The 22,745-nt window shown below is 34.2% G+C and overlaps 3 protein-coding genes across 5 annotated transcripts; 2 read left to right on the top strand and 1 right to left on the bottom strand.

The window, feature by feature from the left end:
* Nucleotides 1-1,420: 1,420 nt before the first annotated feature.
* UVR8 (Regulator of chromosome condensation (RCC1) family protein) lies at nt 1,421-11,573 on the top strand. 2 transcript variants are annotated; one of them, XM_007048443.3, is made up of 12 exons: nt 1,421-1,815; nt 3,466-3,652; nt 4,862-5,008; nt 6,394-6,475; nt 7,125-7,280; nt 7,712-7,891; nt 8,908-8,979; nt 9,380-9,451; nt 9,637-9,755; nt 10,298-10,383; nt 10,478-10,530; nt 10,998-11,573. In XM_007048443.3, exons 1-12 carry the CDS (start codon nt 1,719-1,721, stop codon nt 11,076-11,078), a joined length of 1,332 nt encoding a protein of 443 aa, XP_007048505.3. In that variant the 5' UTR covers nt 1,421-1,718; the 3' UTR covers nt 11,079-11,573. The 2 variants fall into 2 exon arrangements, with proteins under 2 accessions (XP_007048505.3, XP_007048504.3); XM_007048442.3 differs by having other exon boundaries at nt 1,432-1,815; nt 7,718-7,891.
* An 825-nt stretch (nt 11,574-12,398) lies between these two features.
* Nucleotides 12,399-16,138, bottom strand: AAP4 (amino acid permease 4). Of its 2 annotated transcripts, none has more exons than XM_007048445.3 (7): nt 15,998-16,138; nt 14,486-14,617; nt 14,104-14,337; nt 13,912-14,005; nt 13,580-13,794; nt 13,340-13,479; nt 12,399-13,250 (listed from the first exon to the last, which is right to left on the bottom strand). In XM_007048445.3, the coding sequence occupies exons 2-7, from the start codon at nt 14,604-14,606 to the stop codon at nt 12,597-12,599; spliced, it is 1,458 nt and encodes a 485-aa protein (XP_007048507.3). In that variant the 5' UTR covers nt 14,607-14,617; nt 15,998-16,138; the 3' UTR covers nt 12,399-12,596. The 2 variants fall into 2 exon arrangements, with proteins under 2 accessions (XP_007048507.3, XP_088665677.1); XM_088809551.1 differs by having other exon boundaries at nt 14,486-14,613; nt 15,998-16,088.
* A 4,447-nt stretch (nt 16,139-20,585) lies between these two features.
* LOC18611938 (Ankyrin repeat family protein) lies at nt 20,586-22,618 on the top strand. The gene is made up of 2 exons (XM_007048446.3): nt 20,586-20,781; nt 21,677-22,618. The coding sequence occupies exons 1-2, from the start codon at nt 20,666-20,668 to the stop codon at nt 22,281-22,283; spliced, it is 723 nt and encodes a 240-aa protein (XP_007048508.1). The 5' UTR covers nt 20,586-20,665; the 3' UTR covers nt 22,284-22,618.
* Nucleotides 22,619-22,745: the final 127 nt, after the last annotated feature.

The following is a 22,745-nucleotide window of genomic DNA, read 5'->3' on the forward strand; positions in this document are numbered from 1 at the left end:
GAAAAAACTGTTAAATTTGTTTTCATTATCCTAACTCTTAGCATCACCACCCAGCTTAACAGTGTAAATTCCACAAACAAGATTCCTATAGCAGTGACAGTGAATATATCCTCAATATCCTCTTACACTTTCCAATGGAAGCTATTAGAATGATGCCCTTAAGCTTGTAGAAGTAGCCATATATAGAGTTCATACTTCCATCAGACTATAGCAATCATCTTTCGCTTAGAATCATTTCACTGGGATACTAGATATACTAATAAATTATAGATTTATAGTGCCGCTGGGCTCTTAACACATTGAATTCAAGACTTGATATTGCATGAATTGTTCAGCTGGGGTTCCGTTATGGGTTTGAGTCCAACTTCCAACATAACTCTGTCATATAAATTCTGACATATCATGGCAGATATTTGTCCTTTTTTAAAGGATTCAACAAATTATTTATGGACAAAAAATCCAAGAAACTATCTCACCATACCAGCAATGGGTGCTTCAAATTCCGGGCTAGGTTTTAGATTAGACTGGCAATGTTGGTCGGGATATGGTACCAAGATAAGTCTTGGTTAAAGAGGCTGCTCATGGTTTCCCACAAGTGTGGTCAGTTACGTTAAAGTCAAATAAACTTATCAACTAAGTCAACTTCGTATTAATCACGGTATTCGAAGTTTATTGTTTTGTTTATGACTTTTTCGATTACATTTGTTATAATTCCTGGTGGAAGGATATTGGCATGCATACGGTTCCTTGATCTGTCTTCACTCACCATTAAATTAATAAAGAAGAGGTTTTCGAAGTTTTCTTCTTCAAAGGAATTACCATAAACTAAAGAGTAACAAGTGAAAAGGTGAAACACAAAACCGTTTCCCGCCACAGTCCATCCAGTCATGATTCATCCCTCACCCGCAGCCGACAGTGTGGGCAACTGTAACAGAAATGGCAGTTTGCTTACAGTCCAAAGACCAAAGACGAGAGAAGAGAAGAGAGAGAGAGAGAGAGAGAGAGAGAGAAGGAAAGGGGGAGTTAAGCGAGTGGGTGGGTTTGTGTGGCGGAGATTGCAGTTGGAGAGGGGTACTGCCTAATTGGGACAAAGCTATTGGGATCGAAAATGGGTCCCTTCAGCAATCAATGCCGTTGTTTCTGCAGTACTGCCGGCCCTCTCAAAACAACGAAACCAAACACCCGAAACTTCGATTCATTTTTTTCAATGTTCACGTTTCATTGGTATAAACTTCGCTATTATACCAACCAACTATGAACCAACCAAGGACTAGTCGTCATGTCTATTTATTGATTTAATTTAGTGTATTGATTGATTCTAGTTTCTTCTTCTCTTATTAATAGAGTCTCACTTTGTACTCTTGCATGTATTATGCACATGTCCTATCTCTGTCACTACAAGGAACCCTGCCCACTCCTCCTTTATTACTTCTTCTACATTTCCATTTCCATTACTATTATTGTTTGTCATCATTATTATCTCCTCCTATTCAAACAACGCCTACCCAACACTCCCTGTTCATTTCTTTTTCTTCTCTTTTTTATTTTTTATTAAAAGAAATTTTCTTGGCTCTTCTTATTACTCTCTTCATCTTCAAAATTCTTCGAAATATTTTGTTTGACTTTCTCTTTAGCTAACCACAAAAATATCTTACCCTTTTGGGAGAGAGAGAGAGAGTTTGTGTTGTAAAGTCCATAAAATTAGGGAAAGAAATAGAATGGCAGAAGAGGAGATGAGTGTGAGTGAGGTAACTGGTCCATTTCGTCAGATTCTTTTTATCTCAGCTGGTGCTAGCCATTCTGTTGCTCTTCTCTGTATGCTCCTTTTCTCTTCCTCTTTCTTTTTCCTTTGTACCCTTTTTTTAATTGCTATTGTTATTTTTTTTTTTATTGTTGTTGGTCTTTTTATTTCTTGGACAACTGGGCTAATCAGACTTGATTGGAAATGTCCCATCTTGCACTTCAATTCTTCTTTTTTAGTTCAGTGAAATAAAAAATCTTGCCTAAACAGGGCATGATGATTGCAGTTCAGAATTTTTGTTTCTAAAATTCATTTCAATATAGTGGAAAGTTACGTCATTTTGCATTTTTTTATGCTTTTGATCAATCAAAGATTCCTAGACGTTTCATTTTGGACAAAACTTTTAGGATCTTCTTAATTTATAAATATTTTGTCCCTTTTGCTTCCTTCATTGTTTTGATTTGATTAATTCTCATTTGATGCTCTATTTTCTGACAGTTGTTTGTTGCCGGAGTTAGTTCTGTGAGCACAGTACTCTTTGCTATTTCCTAGTGTTTTATAGTTTTGCTGTATTCCTTATTGCATTTCGGCTATGATTAGTTAACTGTTTCTGATTACATGCATATGATCTTATAGTTTATAAATGACAGCAATTGACTTTATCCATCTGGTGGGACTTGTCTATCATATCTCTTGACTTTTATGCCACTTGAGACATCAATCATGATATGATTTCCACTGTTAAATGTTGGACAAAGTTTGTGATGTATGGCATATTTGATTTTCCCTATGAATAAATTAATCCATTACATCTTGAATAGGATCCAAGGGAAAAAAAAAGGTGCCTCAGTTAGAATAACTTTTAGTATATGGAAGACAAGTTGGACGTGTGCTCTAGGGTTCCTTGCCAGTTCAAAAACAGGACTTTTTTTTGTCTTATCTCTTTGACTTAGGCCTATTAAGACATCATTTAGGATAACTTTATCTGTTACATAGTTGACAAATGAAATCTTTAGTTGGCTCTTAAGTTATTTATGGCATGTTTTCAATGTAAATAAACTGGTCCAAGATGTTTTTCTGCATACCATAAAAGAGAGTGCTTCATCTAGATTAACTTTTCATATGTAGGAAAAATTGAATGTGCAGTTTGCTTCTGATGATTGAGATGAAATTTAAAAGTTTATGAAGCACCACTATTCCTTATTCTCACTGTTGTAGTGCTGCTGCCTACAATTTCTATTGAAGGCCCTTACTTTTGTTCATGGTCATGCAAATGAGTAGGCCCTTCAGCTACAATAAATTAACATAACTTTCCCTGGAAATCATACTTGTACTTAATCTTAATAAGTAATGGTATATCTCATTTACATCTGTATGCCAACAGCCCTATGATCTTTTATAATATGATGCTGAAAATTAATTGAGAGCTTAAGGTATAAATAGTTTCATTGCAATAGCCAAATCCAAGATCCTTTTGTTCATTTAAGCCTTGTGGACTTAATTGCTCCCTCATTGCTATGTCTTCCATTAATTAAAACAAACAGAATTTTCAGTATATATTGTCTTGTTGATTTCTATTTGGAGACTTATCATAAATGCTGTCTTTGAGTCTTTCTATGTGTATCTCATGGTTAGGTTCTGAAATTTATTCACCTTTACTTTATGCCTTCCTTTAATTTCATAAATCTACTTAAGCCTATAATCTTGTTCTTGATCATTTTCAGCTGGAAATGTTGTTTGCTCTTGGGGTCGAGGAGAGGATGGGCAGTTAGGCCATGGGGATGCGGAGGATAGGCTTTCTCCAACACAATTGAGTGCCTTAGATGGACATGAAATAATATCTGTTATTTGTGGAGCTGATCATACAACTGCATATTCATTGTCACGTGGTGAAGTTTATAGTTGGGGATGGTATGCTCTTCATCTTTCAAAGTCTTTCAAAATTTTTTTCTTTCTGTTAAATTAAGAAACAAGCACTTTTTTTTCTCTCTCAGCTAATACATAGTTTGTAGCAGGAGAGTGCAAAGCGGTTTGAAGTTTCCTATGATACAAAACAATTGATTGTTTTGGTCAATTTGAATCTCTCAAAAGTAAAATAGATAATCTGATTACTTGATTAGATGTTGATTAATGATGATGAATATATACACCATAATAATTGTCTTCATTGTAAATCTAAATTAAAGGTTGACTTGATTCAGATCTACTGACTTTTAGAGGTAAAATTGATCCAGTTGATTGTTGGTTTGTTGGGTTGACTACAAACTTTATGAAATCACTTTTAACTATCTATTCTAGCATATAGTTCCAGTACCTTAGGAAATTCTTGGGTTGATTAATGATAATTTTAATTAATCATTATAAAATTTTTAATATTTAATTTTAAGTCCAAATTTTTTTTTAATTTTACCTCATTAATGAAGTGGTAGATTTTGGTGAACTGACAGTGTATAGAAACTATACACTGTCAGTGCATCAAATATAAATCCAAATAATAAACCTTTGCTTGCAAATTGGCCCTGTGACTTGGGAGTCAGTGTCATCCTGTAGCCAGAGGTCTCATGTTAAAAGATGAGTTAAACGTTAGTGTGGTCTGTGAGTTACCTTCCCAAGAAAAGATCCACCCTTTATCGAGGTATCTGCATCGAAGAAGAAAGTTTTTCCTCATGTGATGTCTTCATGAGTCTCAATAACTGGCTATGGTCTGTTTCATTAATTTTATCCTTTTTTCCATGCAGGCTTATATTAAATGCTTTCTGCATTGTTAAGTTAATAATTTATATTTATGTAGGGTGTTGCTTGTTTGTGTCATCATCTCATCATGCAAACATTGTATTACTAAGTAATAAGCATTTTGGTATTTGTCTCATTTGCAGGGTTTTCTATTTCCCTTTTCTTTTTACTCCTTTTTACTTGTTCATGTAGGACTTTAGAACAGTGTCCTGTTGTGATAGATGTAATGTTATTAATATTATGTTTTCAGAATTTTAGCAATTTTTGAATTCTCAACTTTTACCAATAACATCACTTATTTGTCAGTTTAATATTTTCATTTTCTTTTATGTGTCTATTTTCAACTCTTATTATAATGTGTGACTATTTTTGACTGCTACTAACCAGGGGTGACTTCGGAAGACTTGGTCATGGAAATTCTAGTGATGTGTTCACTCCTCAACCGATAAAAGCATTACATGGTCTGACGATTAAACAAATTGCTTGTGGAGACAGCCATTGTTTAGCTGTGACAATGGAAGGCGAGGTACTAAGGTTAGTATGGTTTTTAGATCTCTTGCTTTTACTTTTTATAACCTGATTAATATGAATGTTTATGTTTTATTTCAAGTTCATCATTCCAGGGTTCAAAAAGTGATAGTTTTTGATGGTTAACCAAATGTTTGGTTAACTATGTTGATTAATGCTTAGAGTTTAACTTGCATTGCATAGAGAAGCTATAAATAGTAGTTAACTTTAAGTGGCTGAGCTTGGGTATCAAATTTATAATGCACCTATTATACTGAACTAAGTGATTGGAAATACATGTTGGCTATTGTGATCTTGATGAAATAGGCTGTCATTGTAAGCACAGGTAGTTCAAGAGGTTTTTCTGTGTTCGTTAGTAAATTAGAGGAACTTTGACATCTGAATGCAAAGGATCCATGAAAGGGCTGGAATGCATTCACTTAAATGTAAAACGCTTTCATTTTACAACACCATTACCTTGAGCATTCATTCCCATGCAGGAGAGCCGTCATGGAAGAAAGATTTTTTGTGAAAGAATTAGCGACATAGCTAATGTAGATTTCAATTTATATTATACTTGATTTAATGTTGTTGTTGTCTTTTTTTTTATCTTCTAGTTTGCATATGAAACTTTACATTAATAAGAAAACTTTGTCATTCCAAAGAATTTGTTCCAATGTGACTTGGTGTAAACAATAACGAACTTAAGCCATTTCTTACTGTATTGATGTGCTATATGGCTACACTTACGACATTCTACACTATCTATGACCTTATCCTGAGATCAGCAAAAGATAATTTCTTTTTGACTGTTTTGTCTGTCCCTTCCCCTTTTGACAGGGGCATGAGTTAGTGTGACTGAAGGCAATCCCTATTGTTTGTTGAGCTGTCATGCATATGATTCAATTTGGTTTCCTTTTTCTGAACCTCTGTTTTGATTGAGCACATTCATCCAGAAATCTACAAAATTGTTTCAGCTATACCATAGTAGCCATTGATGATGAGCTTGGTTGACCCACTCATATATCTCATGCTTTCAATTGAACTTGCTGGCAAACTTCTTCTCGCTTCCTGAAAAGACTTATCATGAGATTTATGTTGTAAGTTTCTGGCCCTGTAGTTGCTAATACAACAGCACCTGTTCGCATATCTCTTCTACATTCTAATTCATGATAATTGATCATTTTAAGAGAGCCAATTCTGTCTCATTTTCCTGAAAGCTGGTCCGAGTTCTGTGTGACAGCAGAATCAGCTGTCACTGGTCCAGGATTATAGGTTTACTGTCTTCTGAAGAAGTTTGTCCCAAACTTTTGTATTGTTCCTTCTTTTAATTTATGTTTGTGATAGATCCTCATCGATGGTTTTTTTTTTTTACCTTCTTTTAATGTTTTCTTTTTGGAATTTAATTGAAGTTGGGGAAGGAATCAAAATGGTCAACTTGGTCTTGGAACCACTGAAGACTCTCTTGTACCTCAAAAGATTCAAGCCTTTCAGGTATTGTATGTTTTGTGGTATCTTATAACAAATGTTCATGTGATGCTCTATTTCTTCTCTTGGTTTGTACTTTAGCATTAAAAGAAATGAGGCTCTGCTTGTGCAACCAGGTTCCTTGCTTTTGTGACCTTCACAAAATGTTATTTATATGCTTGTTATGAATTGCTTTACACTGAAAAGTTGCATTATATAAACTTTTAAATCATTGAATGTCAACATCTATGTGGAATTTGTTATATAATCAAATTGAATGCTCCATTTACCTTGTTATTCTGGCCAGAGAAGAAAGAGGATTTGTCACTGGGTTTCCTTTGAGTATCTGATGAAAAATATACAATTACATGAAGGAAACCTGTTATTGGGATTATTTAAATTCAAAGTTCTGAAATCTCTAAAGCAGGTTTACATTTGTTGAGAATAGTATTTGCATGCTGCTGAACTTTGGAGTCCTGTTTTAGCCAAAAAATAAAAGGAAACTTTGGAATCCTGTAATGTTAATGAGCGTTAGTTTAAAATTTTAAATATCTCTATTTAATTTATTTCTTTTCCTAAGACTACTGAAGAATTCTGTATTGACACTTGGATCAAGCTAAAGGTTGCATACATATTTTTGAAGTGTTTATCTCCTTGAATTTCATGTCTGTTGTAGGGTGTTTCTATCAAAATGGTTGCTGCTGGTGCTGAGCATACTGCAGCTGTTTCAGGAGACGGTGCCCTCTATGGATGGGGCTGGGGACGATATGGAAACTTGGGCTTAGGAGACAGAAATGATCGCTTAGTTCCTGAGAAGGTTTCTACTCTCAATGTATGTCACAGCTGCTCCTATTTGTATGGCCTGTTTCTTTACTTAAGTAACATTTATAAGATTCCATAAAGATGATTGACCATCCTAAATGAATATGCTAGACAGTTTATTCCAAACATCTGATGTTTAGGTTGACTTGCATCTATTATATAATTTGACATGATTGAGTGAAGTCTATATCAGGTGCTTTAATTGTTATCCTTGGTTTTTTTAAAAAGGCCTTTCTTTCCTTTCCTTTCCTTTTTTTTTTTTAATCTTCAACTATTTAGTCTCTTTCCCTAAGGTATTCTAATGCTAGAAAAGAATAATGGATGGGAAGTGAGTCTCAATGAGTTGTTTCCCCTTCTGCATCTTATCTTATTTTATATTCATTCTGCAATTTGCCTTAATTTCTGTGTTTCTGTTAAAGAAGTATTATTAAAAAATTTCAGTTGCAGGGAGAGAAGATGGATATGGTTGCTTGTGGATGGCGGCATACCATATCTGTCTCTGTTACTGGTGGATTATACACTTATGGATGGAGCAAGTATGGTCAACTGGGACATGGGGACTTTAAGGATCATCTTGTTCCTCATAAGGTGGAAGCTTTAGCTGACAGTTTTATTAAGCAGGTGATCTTTTTGTCCTCCCATCTCTTAGTAAGGTGAAAATGGAGGTTTTATGACAACCTTAATATTTGCAATAAAGATAGTTTTAAGTACTCACAGGTGCCTTACAAGTTGAAACATAAAGGCATGGTTTTTCACATGTCTTAACATGTATATGTAAGTTTTAACAATCTCTTAATTATGTCTTTAGCTAGTGGTGGGAATGATATCATCTCTCAAAGTCTAAGTTAACAGGTGTACTTTGTATGGCTTTACTGGCTTCACCTAGTGAAGGGTCTCACGGAGAATTACCCTTTAGTTTTACTAGGATCGATTTGTATATGGTGATATAATTGGAACTTTGAGTTTATGTTAAGGTTTTATGGCTTGTGTCTATAAATACTTTAATGGGTTATTCTTCTGGCTTTGGGTTAAGAATTCTTGAGATTTAGAAAATTGAGTAGTGAGTAATGAGATTTCCCTCTCGCTCTTGGTTATATCTGTTTTTCTTCCCTAATTCTTCTTTCTCCTTCTTTCTTCTATTCTCTTCGTAATTTTCCCTTTGATCTTTATTTTCTCCGTATTTGCCCTCCTTGTTCTACAACAGGTTCATTAGAATTTTCCAACATGGGATATTTCATTGTGGCATTAAATGTTGTTTTGGCTGTCAGTTCATTTTTGTATTCTTCTTGACCTTTTAGACATAACGATAAAATGATGTACCAGTACCAGCTAGAATGATTCTGGTAATATCATATTACACATGCCTATTAGTGTTTTTTTTTTTTTTTTTTTATGTTTCAATAACTGTATTAGAGTACTTGAACATGAGAAGAGTTCATGAAACTTGCTGTGGAAAATATCTTACCCTATTGTTAGGACTGTCTAGTGTTAATGCCTCGTTAGTTGTACCTTTCATGATATTTGATGTATATTATGCCTCATACCTGTCATGATATTTGCTGTTGGTGTCAAATATATGTTCACTTCAAAATTATGTTTTAAAAATATTTGTTACATTTTGGTTTGAATCATATTAGATATCGGGTGGATGGAGACACACAATGGCACTCACGTCTGGTGGAAACCTCTATGGCTGGGGATGGAACAAGGTCGATAAAATCATTTTTCCTTGGTTTATGTCTTCAAAATGCATCGTATTATCATGTTGCCATATTAATTGGTTTGCTTGCTAAAATATTAGGCAGGAATCCAAAGCCATTTTATACGTATTTTTGTTGATACATGAATGCTTCTCAATATCTGTCAGTTTTGGTAGACACATACGCACACATGCATGTATGCACATGGACTCGTGAGCACAATAATAATTTACGGGTGCGTGTATAGCATGTTCTGAGTTTTTTAACTACCTTAATGGTCAAGGTCCTGTAATTAATTTTTCCCTTTTAAACTGTTACTTATTTTGTTTGATTTGTCTGTTCTTAATTTGCATTCTCTAATTCGTTTTCCCAACTTTTGATGATTAAATCTTCTACCTCTCATTTACAGTTTGGACAGGTTGGGGTTGGTGACAATGATGATCATTGCTCTCCAGTGCAAGTTAAATTTCCACATGAGCAGGCACATTCTCGTTACTGTAGCTTCCAAATATTGGTTAAGATAGCCCATGAGATTAATATTGAGTTCTGTAGGAATTTGCTTCTTTTAATTTCTCATTGAGAGGTCATTTCCTCTCCCTATAATATGAGTTTTCTAAGTTTGAATTCCTTCTTCTCTTCTCATATGTTTTGATTGTTACTTGGCAGAAAGTACTTCAAGTTTCATGTGGGTGGAGGCACACACTTGCTATTACGGAAGAGCAAAATGTCTTCTCCTGGGGAAGGGGTACGAATGGACAGCTTGGGCATGGAGAATCGAAGGACTGGTAATAGCATTTTCATCTAGATTAGTGATGACCAGGGAAAGTTTTTCTTTTATCCTTGATTAGGAATGATCAATTCTAATAATAGTATGTAAGAATAAATTATACGTAAAATGGAAAAATTAACAAAACTTTTAGATGCTACAGAAAAAATGGGGGGAATACAACAAATTATGAGAAATAAGAGAAAAAGGTAATTCCCTGAGATTATATTTGCCAGAAAATATTTTCTTTAGGGTTCAGGTCTCAAGATTTGTGATCATGAATTTGAGAATGAGATGACTGAAGTTCCTATGATAGAAGACAGGTTTATGACACCATTAGAGCTGAGAGCTAACTTTGCTTGCACTTGTCAAAGGGTTCTAATTTTAAACCTATGATGTAATTGTTATACTTTAATTTTGGTCAGGTTTCAAATATATGGTCCCTTTCATTTATTTCTTTCTCTCAATATATTTTGTGAAACTGAGAACATGTGCCCTTTATTTTGGTCGTGTTCTAAGGATAAGGACCAAAGTAGTGACATTTTGGATTATTAATTTCAGCAATGTTCCAAAGATTATAGAGGCATTGAGTATCGATGGTTCCAGTGGGCAACAGATAGAATCTTCAAAGCTTGATCCATTTTCAGGTGCTGTATAATTATGTTACAAGTCCATCCTGCATTGCTATCTGTTTTGTTGATAGTTTAGATAATCTTGAATGTATAAATGTTCTATTGGCAGGTAAATCCTGGGTTTCTCCAACGGAGCGATATGCTGTTGTCCCTGATGAAAGTGTAAGTTCTAATGATATCTGATAGCAGAATTCTGGAAACTTCAAACACATATTTCCAGCTACAAACATCTGCTTTACATGATTGACTGTTTAGGCATTGCTATGTGTTAATGTTTGTTAGTATAAGCACTAAATGCATGTATCGAAGGCATAGCTTACAATATACGAGGCAAATATTTCTAGGAAAAACATCTCAGACCTCTGCATTCATACCTAAGCTGATCAATTATCCTAAAATAACAACAAGAAATGTCCCAACTTCTATCTTTAAGTTCTAACAACATGCAATTTTGAAAGGAATTAAAAAGTGTTGAAAGCCACAAAAAACAAGTATTTCTGATGAAACTACTTTCATCAAAAAACAACATATGAGGTTCTCTGATGTTTTTTCTTCAATTTCAGATCGTGAAAATGCTTTTATCACCCTGTGGTTAAGGTCATTGACTGCTTATGTTTATGCGCATACAGGGACAATCAGTTCCGTCAGAAAAGGGGAGCGGCAGTGATGTGAATGTTCCTGAGAACGATGTGAAGCGTATACGCATGTAATTCCCTGAGCCAGAATGACTAGTGCTTAGAAACTCTAAACTTGCAACATCAGTCTGAATGAAGTGAAAGAAAAAGCCAATCCTCGCATCTTTCTTTTAGCCTTTCATTGTAAATCACCACATCTTGGAAAAACAGGGTGCTCATGTTGTTCCATGCTACAAGGGAAGTCAGCAAATCCTTGAGAGTCAGACTAGGTTAATTTTCTAATGTCAGGGTGATTGTGCTATATTATGACCTAATAGGAGTGAATGAGGCAATGTTACTCGATATAACATAATTTAGAGACAAGATGGCTTCGAATGGTATCTATGGGCTCTGTTTTCTCCTTTGGACTCCTTAGAATATCAAGTCTAGGCTGGAAACGGGTGTAGTGTAGCAAGACATGTACTCGGGTGTAGTGTAGCAAGACATGTACTATGTAAAATGAGAAGTTATGGATGCTTACGTGAATCATTGCATGTTACTAGTTTATGGTAATATAGCTTTTATGGTTAATGATATACTAATTTTTATTAATTAGACATTATGAATGATGATGTGGTATATTTATGTGATATGATGATCTGATTATATGATATTTTTATATTATATAAAATGAAAAGTTACAATTTAAATAATAACAATTAATCAATCATTAATTATGTTTATTTAGTTTAAAATAAAAATACAAGAGTTAATTGAATGTAATAGAAGAATAATGATTTATTTAGGGTTTTTTTATAAGTATTATGTCTAAATTGTTTCACTGTTAAATACCATTGGATCTTTTTTGTTTTATTATTTTTATTTCATAAATAATGTGCAAAACAAGAAATTAACATGCAGTAAAATCGTTTAAGCTATGTAAAAAGAAGTATTGCATAAAAGTTTTATATATAAATCAAAAGATCATGGTAAAAAAGAATCTTGTGAAAAGTAAATAATCACAATAATTAGTATTGAAATAAAATTTTTGAAGAGCACTTAGGGACTAAAGAAATAGTTTGAAAAAGTTACATACTAATTGAAGAATTTTGCAATAATCAAGGGCTGGCCAAGTAAAAATAAATAAGGAGACAAGAAGAAAACTCTAGGGGGTAAAGCTACAAATTTAGAAAAGCCAAGGGCCTCCTTATATGAATGCGGATATAATTTCTAAAATCTTGCCAATAAAGCTTTACACGTGGAAGTCAAACCTCCTTTCTGATCCCATCAGCTAAAAGTGTGACCTTGGTCTTCAGTCTTTCAAGGGTGGAGGTCACCTTTAAAGCAGCCCCCATGGCTGAAAGCATCATCCATGGAAGTGTGGTAAAAGAGAGTGTGATTACTAGTAGATACAGGTGAGAAGAAATGGAGGTCCATATATTCCCATAGTCTGAAATCCAAATACATAATAAATTTACAGTAATGTTTGCTTTCTCTAACATCAATAACCGAACTATAAATGTAAAACAATTGAAACCAACACAAAGCTATGAATGAACCAGAACACCACCCCCCACGCTGCTTGATATCAACCGCAAATCAAGCAAGCAATGATTAGTAGGTAGTCTTAAATGGCTTATAAACCTTAAGGTCAAGCATCACACCAGCAATTGAACCTGCGCCAGCGACAATCGTTATCAGCAGGCAAGCCATGCTTAGCATCTTGAGACAAATCCATCTGGTACTCCACTTTAATATCTTCTTCTGTTGAATGTACATCTCCAAGGGAAAATAAACTGTTAATGGCCAGAACCCAAAAGCCCCCATAATTCCCATTACATCGTTGAAGAAAGGAATCAACATAGATATAACAGTGGTTAAGATCACAAACGCTGTTCTCCAAACCAATCTAAACAGGTTGAGCTTGTAAGGATGATATCCCGGGATTGGGATTTTGAACTCTTTTGTGATAAAGTTGCTTTCGGCCCATCTTTGTGTTGCCCATTTTTCGATGAAGGCAAAAATAGGCTGGCAAAAGACTTGATATGCTCCCACAAGGTGGATTACTATAGCAGCATTAGCAACATCAAGAAGCCAAAATGGGTTATAGAAACCAAAACCAGTAAGGAGATTTCCAGGTGCAAAGTCTCCGAAAGAGGCATATCCCATGCAGCCGCAAAGCATGTAGAAAGCTGTTGTTATTGCAATACTAAGCTTTGTGGCCTTCTTCATCGTCTTTGCTTCTGCTGGTGGGGATTTGACCGTGTCCTGCAAAACCAGAAGCTAAACTATTTAGCGTGCAAACAATTTCAACAGAATTTGGTTTTTCTCATTTGAGTGAGAACTGAGAAATATACCTGAATTTCAATGAGGACTATAGAATACGAGTATGCAAAAGCAATGTCACCAAGAGCTTGGAAGCTCCTCCATATCTTTTGAGCTTGTGTTTCTGTTCCGACGCTTATTCCAGTAAGACTACCCTTAAAAGTTCCAGTAGCTGCCAAAATGATCACAACCCATCAGTTTAAGAAGAAAACTTCAATCGTCATGCTTTTGAATTTAGTAGTTTAAAAACTCTGACGAAGAGATATACATACCTGCAACTTTAGCAATTCCAAGACCAAGACCAATGCCAGAGTAGGTAAAAGACATGACTGCAGCCACAATAGAGAGCCACCATATCTGATCAAAATCTGGAATTTGAGAAAGTAAGATCTCAGTGACCCCGAACATGATCATGTATGGAGTGCTCGACATATGGCAGGGGTTCTTCCCGCCACTCTCGTGGAAACAATTAGACCTTTTTATCGCCCTGCCAATTCGAAATGGGAAAAGGCGTCATGTGCCATACTTAAAACCAGAATAACTTAGATTTTACTCAAGAAACATTTTCTTTTTCCAAATTTTTGGGGTGGAAATTATTACTCACATCATACTTACTGATGCTGCAATGGTGTATCCAACGGAAATGCCACAAAGATTTAGGTACTGAATTAACCCGCATGCCTTCACCTTGTATCCACCTCAGAAAATAAAATGAAAATGCATATTAGGCTTGTTAACAATATATGCCAAAAGTTAGCACGATTTAAAGGGATATCAAGCAGGCCAAAAAAGTCACCAAGAATGGACCGAACAGCATCCATGTAAGTATAGTTCCGCTTGCCCGAGACAGGGTCACCAGTCCGGTAACAGTCGGTGAGGAGAGAAGATGTATAGTAAGTGACTAAGGAAAACAAGAACATTACAGCAGGACCAGCAATCCACCCTAGTTGAGCTATAGCCCATGCCAAAGAAAGTACCCCAGATCCAATCACAGCTGTTATTATGTGTGCACTGGCAGTCCATAGAGTTCCTGTCCATCCAACACAGCAGATATGTAATAAACGTTAATTCCTTAATTCTGTTCCTTCATATCTTGATGATAAAACAGAGTTTAATGTACAAAAACAGGGTAAATAAAAACACAGAGACAAAACAGGGGAAGGGAGTGAAATATGCACCGGTTCGCTTGATACGGCCATCGTCATCGAAACATTCTGAGCCACCCTTAGAAGGGATGCCGAGGGAGACGTCAAAGACTTGGTGGTTCTCATGGTTCTTGGTGGCAGCGTTCTCACCCATCTTGCAACTGACTAAAAACAAACAAAAACAAAAACAAAATGCTTTATCTTATTTGTATGTAGCACCCGACAGGAAAGCCCCAGTTATGAGAAGAAAAGCGTGTGGTTCACTTGAATGACCCTAAATGGTGGAAACCACAGAGAAGTTGGGAGTAGGAAAGGAAGGAAGGGTCAATAGAAAAGATATGAATGAAGGGAAATGGGGGAGAGAACAGGGTATTTATGCAACTTGTGTCACTCCAATCCCAAATAACAGATTTGGATTAAAAGTAAGTTTGTTTAATTAGTGAAAAAGATTTTAAATGGGTAAGTTAGTGGGGTTATGAATATGAAGAAATCTCAATAATAAAAGGAAAGAGAGAAGAATGTCTGAAATGGAAAGTATTAGAGAGGAATATCTTCTAAGATTAAATTAAAATATATTTTTACTTGAGTTATAAATTGAGTTAAAATATTAAATGTTCATGTGTAGCTAATCACTTTAAATTCTTATGTTATATGTGGTAAGTCGAGAGTGATGTAGGAATTGATTAATGCTTTCACTTACTTGGATGATTAGTTGATTGAAACCAGGTTAGAACCAAATGGCATACAAGCACGTGACAGGCACGTGGAATTAAAATAGCCAATTGGCATCTTTCCAAAAGGAAAGATCAATCAAAAACAATTAAGGAAGAGGAAGAATAAAGCGGAGAACCACGGAACACATTCCCCAGTCAACCTTTTCAGTCTCTTTGTCACCGATTCGCAACGTTAGGAGGCGTTACGTGAATGAATTTTGCATGTCAAACTGAGGACAAATTGGACTTTCTAAAACAAGTAACTGTACATACCTACCGACCTTTAATTTTTATAAATAAAAACTAAGACATCTTATTTAAGTAATGATAAACTCAAAATTATGCATGAAAGTATAAATTAATGATTCGATTCGGAATAAAAATTAATTATTTTTATAATAAAATTAAATTATAACATAAAATTAATTATCACCTCGTCATCATATTCAGTCCGTCCCTAAATGAAAGTATTAGCAGCTAATTCTTACTTTGCCCAAAGAAAGAAAAAATCCTATCAAATGATACAAGATGCCTTTGGTGTTCAAAACTATCCTACCTCTGAAGCTTGCATGAGCATGATTGGAACTAACCTAATTCTTATAGAATGCACACCAAAATGTTGAGTACTAACAGACAAACTTCACCTTGCAAAGACCATTAACAATCCCAATACGGTAAAAGACAAATAAAAACTAATCAAGTTGGCCCATTAGTTTGTTTTCTACAAAGTAACTCGAGGGTTTTTGATGTAACCACTTAGCAAACCATCCACATTCGTCCTACATAATAAAGCCAAAATCGGAAACAATGCAGTATATAGACAGCTTCTCACCTGTCTTATTTCTTACTTGTCCTCCTCTCCCTCAATCTGAGGAACTCTCAACCGTATATACAAAAGAGGGAAAAAGAAATTCCAAGATGGGATGAGAAATTAGTTGCTGCAATTGTTTTGATGTGCTATGCTCGAGTTTATATAATACTGAGAAAGTGATGAAAACAAATTGTAATCATCAAAGGTTGCGATATAATTAAGTTCTGATTTGAAAAAAAAAATGGTGAGTAAAGGCAACTTTTGTATTGCTGTCCGGCGTGTGCAGTCTCTCCTCCGTCCTTATTGAAAGGAAGGGATCAATGCTCTTTCCTCCTCCCCACCTTTTTGCCACTTGCTTTATGCGATTTATTGGTGGTTTATGAAACTGCAGAGAATAATCAAATGTAGAAAATGCACAGCTTTATTTCCAAGGGAAAGCAAGTCTTGAGCTTGGTCCCCTGGCACCGGTTGGAAATTTAGTTAAGACAAGGTAATGCGAAAATAAAAATTATTAAATTTGAACAAAAATAATTATGTTATTTTCAAGAAAAAAAAATAAAAACATAAGATTCTAAGCAACCACCATAATACTTGAATAAATGAATACTTGAGCAATTGACTCTAATTCTATCACATTCCACTTTCTAGAGAGATTGTGATCGGCATAAGAACTTATGTGGATACAGCTCATTAGGCCCAAACAAGCTTAAACCAATAATGTATGGGTTAGTCATCTCTCGCATTCTCACATATTCACATTCACGAGTAAAAATATGCAATAATTCATCAAGATCATTACATTACGAAACTTCTCAACGTAAAGTATGGTTTTCATCATATTTCATATAAATATTCACAATATTATCACAACTGTGGTCCGGTACGCATCTCGCACTTATATTGCAACGACTCATTCACGATAATATTATCATTCATCTACACCCATATCCACGACTCAACATAACATTCGAAATATAAACAAGTATGGATATATTAACATTTATTTACACAATAAAGTTCCTTATTAACATAACAGTTTAAGACTTGATTCAACATATTGCAGAGTGTGACTACACTAGAAGGTTGGAAGGAAAGCTTTACCATACCTATCACGAATGAGCTAGACTATTACTCCACAAGTCGTTTAGCCAAGCAAGCTACTACTTTGTAAGACAAAATAGAGAAAATATAACGGGTAAGTCATAAAGACTTTGTAAGTGGATGCGGGGAAAGAGATAAGCCAAAGGGGAGTTTTTGCAATAAACCATACTTTGCAAAAACAGATGATAATCATATAAATCCTTTCACTAACAATAATCCCATTTCAACATTTTCTATAAATGCATTTGAAACTCAAATTTCATTTCGAAAACTAAAAGATTTTGGCATTCAAGTTCTTATACTTTATTTTCAATTAAATAAGCCTTATAATTAATAAATAGTGTTGTTTGGGTGGTGGCTACTACCCTTCGCTTTTTTTTTTTTTTTTATTATTATTATTATTATTATATATAAAATTTGATGTAAATAATTTCATCATTCCTTTAACCAGCCCTTATGTAAAATTTTAAATTTGTCATTAATGCTCACGTAATATTTTCATATATTATATTAACATCACATCAACATCACGTGAATATAAAATAATAAATAATATTTTTATTTATTTATAATAATCATTTCACTATTTAACTCATAGATGTTTTAACAGAGAGAACAATGCAATAGACATCCGGTGTTGTTTTATTTTACTACTTTTCCACTTGCTTTCTAAGATTTGTTAAACGTTCGAGAGCTTAGAATAATTGTTTAATTAAAATCAAGCCTCCGACGACAAGAAAAAATCTGGAATAATTAACGTGGAAAGAGTACTATATATTGGAATATCGAATCCAACAATTTTGATGCCCAAACACTGAGGAAAGGCATATTATCCAGACAAATCAAAGTGGTAGCTCTTATCATTTCTAAGTAGGACTGCCTTTGAAGTTTTAAATTATTATTTAAATATAAAAAAAATAAGTGAACACCATGAGGAATAATAGAAGGAATTAGATACCTTGCAAGAAAATTTTAATGTGACGCTGTAAAGTGTTGCAAACAGTGGTGTGTTGCGAAAAGTATTTGCAACAATCTTATTCTTTTGTTAGGAAAAGTATCGTGCAATGCCTATTATAATATAATAATTTTCATACTGTAAAATGTATTTTTTTTTATTATGAAATATAAATTATTCACCGTAAATGTATTTACAACGATTGTTTGGATATATTTTTGTTGCTAAATATAGACTGTAAGGGTATTGCAACATGATACCTCTGCTGCAAAAAGATATATTTTTGCAACATTATTAAAGTAATTACTAAATATTTTTTGTTGCAAGAATTGATTTGATACATTTATTATTAAGTCGAATACCCAAAACTTATTTATACTTTTGTATACTCTCTAATTCTCATCGAAATCGACACTAATAAATATATATACCCTAAATAATATTTGTCTCAATTTATAAATAATCGTACCACGTTATCAATCTATGTTTGATTAATATAGTCACAAATCTATGTACTTATAAAAAAATGGTGTTATATTATAATTTTAAGACAATTCTAACTAATATTACATATATCTCTTATTTAAATAAGTGGATTTGAGTTCTCTTCCCATTTTCCTTTAAAAAAAGGCAGAAAAAAAAAACCTTGCTTTGCTAAGATATTGCATGCATATCTTTCCTTTTATGACATTGAAATGCCTATCAAAAGACTAGAAAATGATCTCCTTTTTCCTTCTTCACCAAAAGAAAAGTTAAAGCTTGCCAGGTGATTCTTAATTAACCTACAAATGTTCAATGATGATATCCACTTTATTCTCTAAGGTTGTTCGAATTAAATTATACGACGGCAACAACACCCCCATTACACTCCCAAGTAGCAGTCACAAAACAGCACGCCAGGGCCAGTAGGCGATGACCCAGCTAAAAGCTTTAAAGATCTTGGTCGCATTCAGAGATTTAGGATAACTAGTAGCCACTACTTTCTACATTTTTATATATTTCATGTTCAAGCCCAACATGTACAAAAGTCTTTCTCCTTTAGAAGAATCATGTTTTGTCTAATTTTATATATATTGATTTGGTTGTTTATTTATTTAACTTGTTTATTCATCTTCTTTTATTTGATTTATATTAAAATGATATAATATTTTTTAAAAACTTACTATTTAAGAAAATTTAAATAAAATTTATTCTTTTATTTAATCAAGTTCATATGTTTTTGCTTTAAATCAAATAGATTTTTATAATTAACTTACAAACTAATAGCATGGACGGATGGACATACAAACAAATGGTGTCAAATGACACTGAAGTGTCAAAAATCTCTATTAATTATACTATTCATGTTAAAATTTTATATAATTAATGATATTAATTAACTCACTAATTTTTTTAAATTATCATTATTATTATTTTGTTATAATACCACTCAAAAAAATTCCTAGATTCACTTCTGACTAACAGTTATTACTCAAAACGCAACTTGTAATTTTATATTCATGTGATATAGATGTGATTAAAAATATTATATAATCATATCGTATTAACATACTATATAATGTAACCATCCACTATAAAATGATAATGTATCATATTAATATCACATGATATAAAATAATAATATGTAATAATTAGATTTCAAGTTCTGATTGGGTCAATTACACTTATCTGTTGGTGAGTTCTGTCCTTTATAAAAATATTATGTTGAGGTGGAACTTTTTCTTCGTTTCCAAGTGCTTGTCTGATTGCCTACAATATATCCCAGAAAATAAGCAAACCTCAGATTCAACACTCTTGCTTGAAGAAAATTTGCTGCTTTTCTCTCTCAATCACTCGAAACGGATCTTCCCATTAATGGAGCCACATCCAATCATAGGCTAGAGTAGTGCATGTCAAGTGCCGTCATATAAATCTGCAAGCAATGGGGCAATTTCAACCCTGTATCTAATTTCCAATGTTTTCATATTTCGAAAGCATATATAAAAGAGTTTGAAAAAGAAATAATTATTTCGAATAGTTTAGATAAAAAAATATTAAGTTTTTATTATTAAAAGTTATATTATTTGCTGATAATATCATTATTTCCATCATTTTAACTTGTAAATCCTTAAGTTTTGATATTTTTTTTCCAAATTATCTGAATATTGAAGTCTTTCAAAGAAAAATATCTATTAAAAAGGAATTGAAAATAAAAGGAGGAATAAAGAAAAAAAATTCAGAATTATAGCAAATTCTAATTTTTTCCATTTTTTCTGTTTTTTCCCCTTTTTCCTGACTTTCTCAAATCATATTTTATTTTGCTCAAATTCTCCTAAAAGAAAAAAAAAAAAAAAAAGGGGAGGAATAAAGAAAAGAAGAATGGACGAAGGCTTTTGGGCCTTGCATAAAGAAAAAAAGTCCCCGAACCAGTTTACCTTAAACAAGCCCAAAATCCTCTTTACTTTATACAAGACCCAAAATCCTCATTTCATTTTTCTTTTATTTTTTTTTCTTTTCACAAAGAGGCTAACACGTGCCTTGCACGTGGTGCCAGGTTTGAAGCCAAGAAAGACGGTCGTTTTACGGTAGTCGGTTGTTTGAGAGTCGCAGAGAGAGAGAGAGAGAGAGAGAGAGAGAACGAGGAAAACAGAAGAATGAGTGGCGGAGACATACACGCAGCGGCGAGGTCCGGTGACCTTTCTACAGTTCAATCAATTCTGGCGTCTAACCCTTTGGCCGTTAACTCCAGAGATAAGCACTCCAGAACTCCGTATCCTCCTCTTTCTTTCTTTTCTTTTTTATTAATCTTTCCTTTTTGCCTATCATAATGCTTGCTGTGGGCTTTTTCTCTTATTTTTAATTTACTGAATGCCCAATTGCCTTAACAATTTCTATTGATTTAATTTTCCTGTTTTTAGGGATGAATTTGTGAACCATTTTGATAGGAGCAACTGTAATTTTTGTAGCTCACAGTTGTTGATAAAACTTGGAGTTATCTTGGCCTTGGTTTGTCATATAAGAGCAAATTAAGAACTGATGTGTGTTGGGTACTACTCAAAAGTTACAAGAAAGAAATGATTATGGATTTGTTTGTTATTTTCATGCTTGTTTGTGAGTAGTCCGACTGTCTGATTATCAGGACAAAATAGCATTTCTCTGATATTATTACGTTTCTAACGGATTGGTTCAGGCATTTTTGTTGTTGGAAAGGTTGCCAAATCCTTTGTTGTGCTCAAATTCTTCTGTAGCATCTACTCCACAAAACTTCAAAATATGGCAACTTTACCTGGTCTTTACATATCAGGCCATTTTTGTTGCTTCTCTTTTTTCTGCCATTTTGTTCATGAGACGATTGTATTTAAGAGCTGCCTCCAAGTGAGTTAAGCTTACTTCTGCCAGTAACTACAATGTCAAGCGGTGGAGGCTTATCCTGGCATAGCTGTATGCGCTATTCAAATCTGCACAAAATATACTTGTTATTTATCCAGAAATTGAGATATTGAAGTTTTTTGGATGACGCATAGCCTAATTAGCAGACTATATTTATTGTTGATATACACTAAAACTGTTTATCAGCTAAATATCTTTTTGAATCTAATTTTCTGTATGACAGCAATGCCAGTTTTGCAATTTGTTTCCTTGACACTGTTAACCCTGTGATATAGACTACATTTGGCAGCATGGTCTGGGCAAGCACAGGTTGTAAGCTATCTCTGCAAGCAAAAGGCTGATGTTGGTGCTGCTGCCATGGATGACATGGGTGCAATCCATTTTGCAGCCCAGAAAGGACATATAGAGATTGTTCGAACTCTGCTCTCATTGGGAGTCTCAGTTAAAGCTGGCACTCGCAAGGGATTCTCTCCATTACACTATGCCGTTCAAGGTTCCCACCTGGAACTAATCAAACTCTTGTTAAAGAAGGGTGCAAGTCTTAGTGCCAAAACAAAAGCTGGGAAGACCCCACTTGATCTTGCAAAAAGTGAAGAAATTCGCTCATTTTTGAAAGAGTGTGAACAATCTCCTAAGAAAGTAAATCTGAATGGTCAAGAGAAGGCTGAAAAATCTGATTCAAGGCCGCCATTGCCAGATAAAATGGAAAGTCCCGATAATGAAGCTCCTGCAGCTGAACATGACAGGCAAGAGGATGAGAGAGTAAAAAGGAAAGGTGATGATGATAACCAGGAAGCCTTATCAGAACCTAAGAAACCAAGAGTTGCTCTTAAGCATCTTCTGAGTGCAGATGACACTCAAGAAGATGAAGAAACCTCATAAGAACACCAGAGTGGAATAAAAACCATTCCCCAAGCGCTCCTTGGACCAAAATTGTTACAAGATTGTGAGGAAAGAAATCTATTTTCTGATGATTTACTGTGTTGCTAACAACACTAAAAGTACACAATTTTTGCTTGCTTTCCAGTTATGGGTATATCTAGGTTAAAAAATTCTTATAATTTGGTCATCTTGAACTTCTACTAGCTTCCTGTTAGAAAGATCAGTAACGTTGTATGGCCCCGGTGTTGGGGCTGCAGTGCATTATGTTTTGCTTTGTTGTATATTATCATGAAAAACCAGTAGAATGGAACCCGCATGAGGAGCTTGATTTTAAATACCCAACTCATCTCACAGTTAACCATTCCATACTGGCTCGCTTCTTTAGTGGTTGAATAATTTGATTAGTTTTATAAATTCAAATTCAGACCAAAATAAGCCAATTCAATCATCCCAAGACTAAGA

This window comes from Theobroma cacao, chromosome 1 (genome assembly GCF_053813885.1).
Source record: "Theobroma cacao isolate CCN51 chromosome 1, ASM5381388v1, whole genome shotgun sequence".
In the NCBI taxonomy this organism is placed as follows: domain Eukaryota; kingdom Viridiplantae; phylum Streptophyta; class Magnoliopsida; order Malvales; family Malvaceae; genus Theobroma; species Theobroma cacao.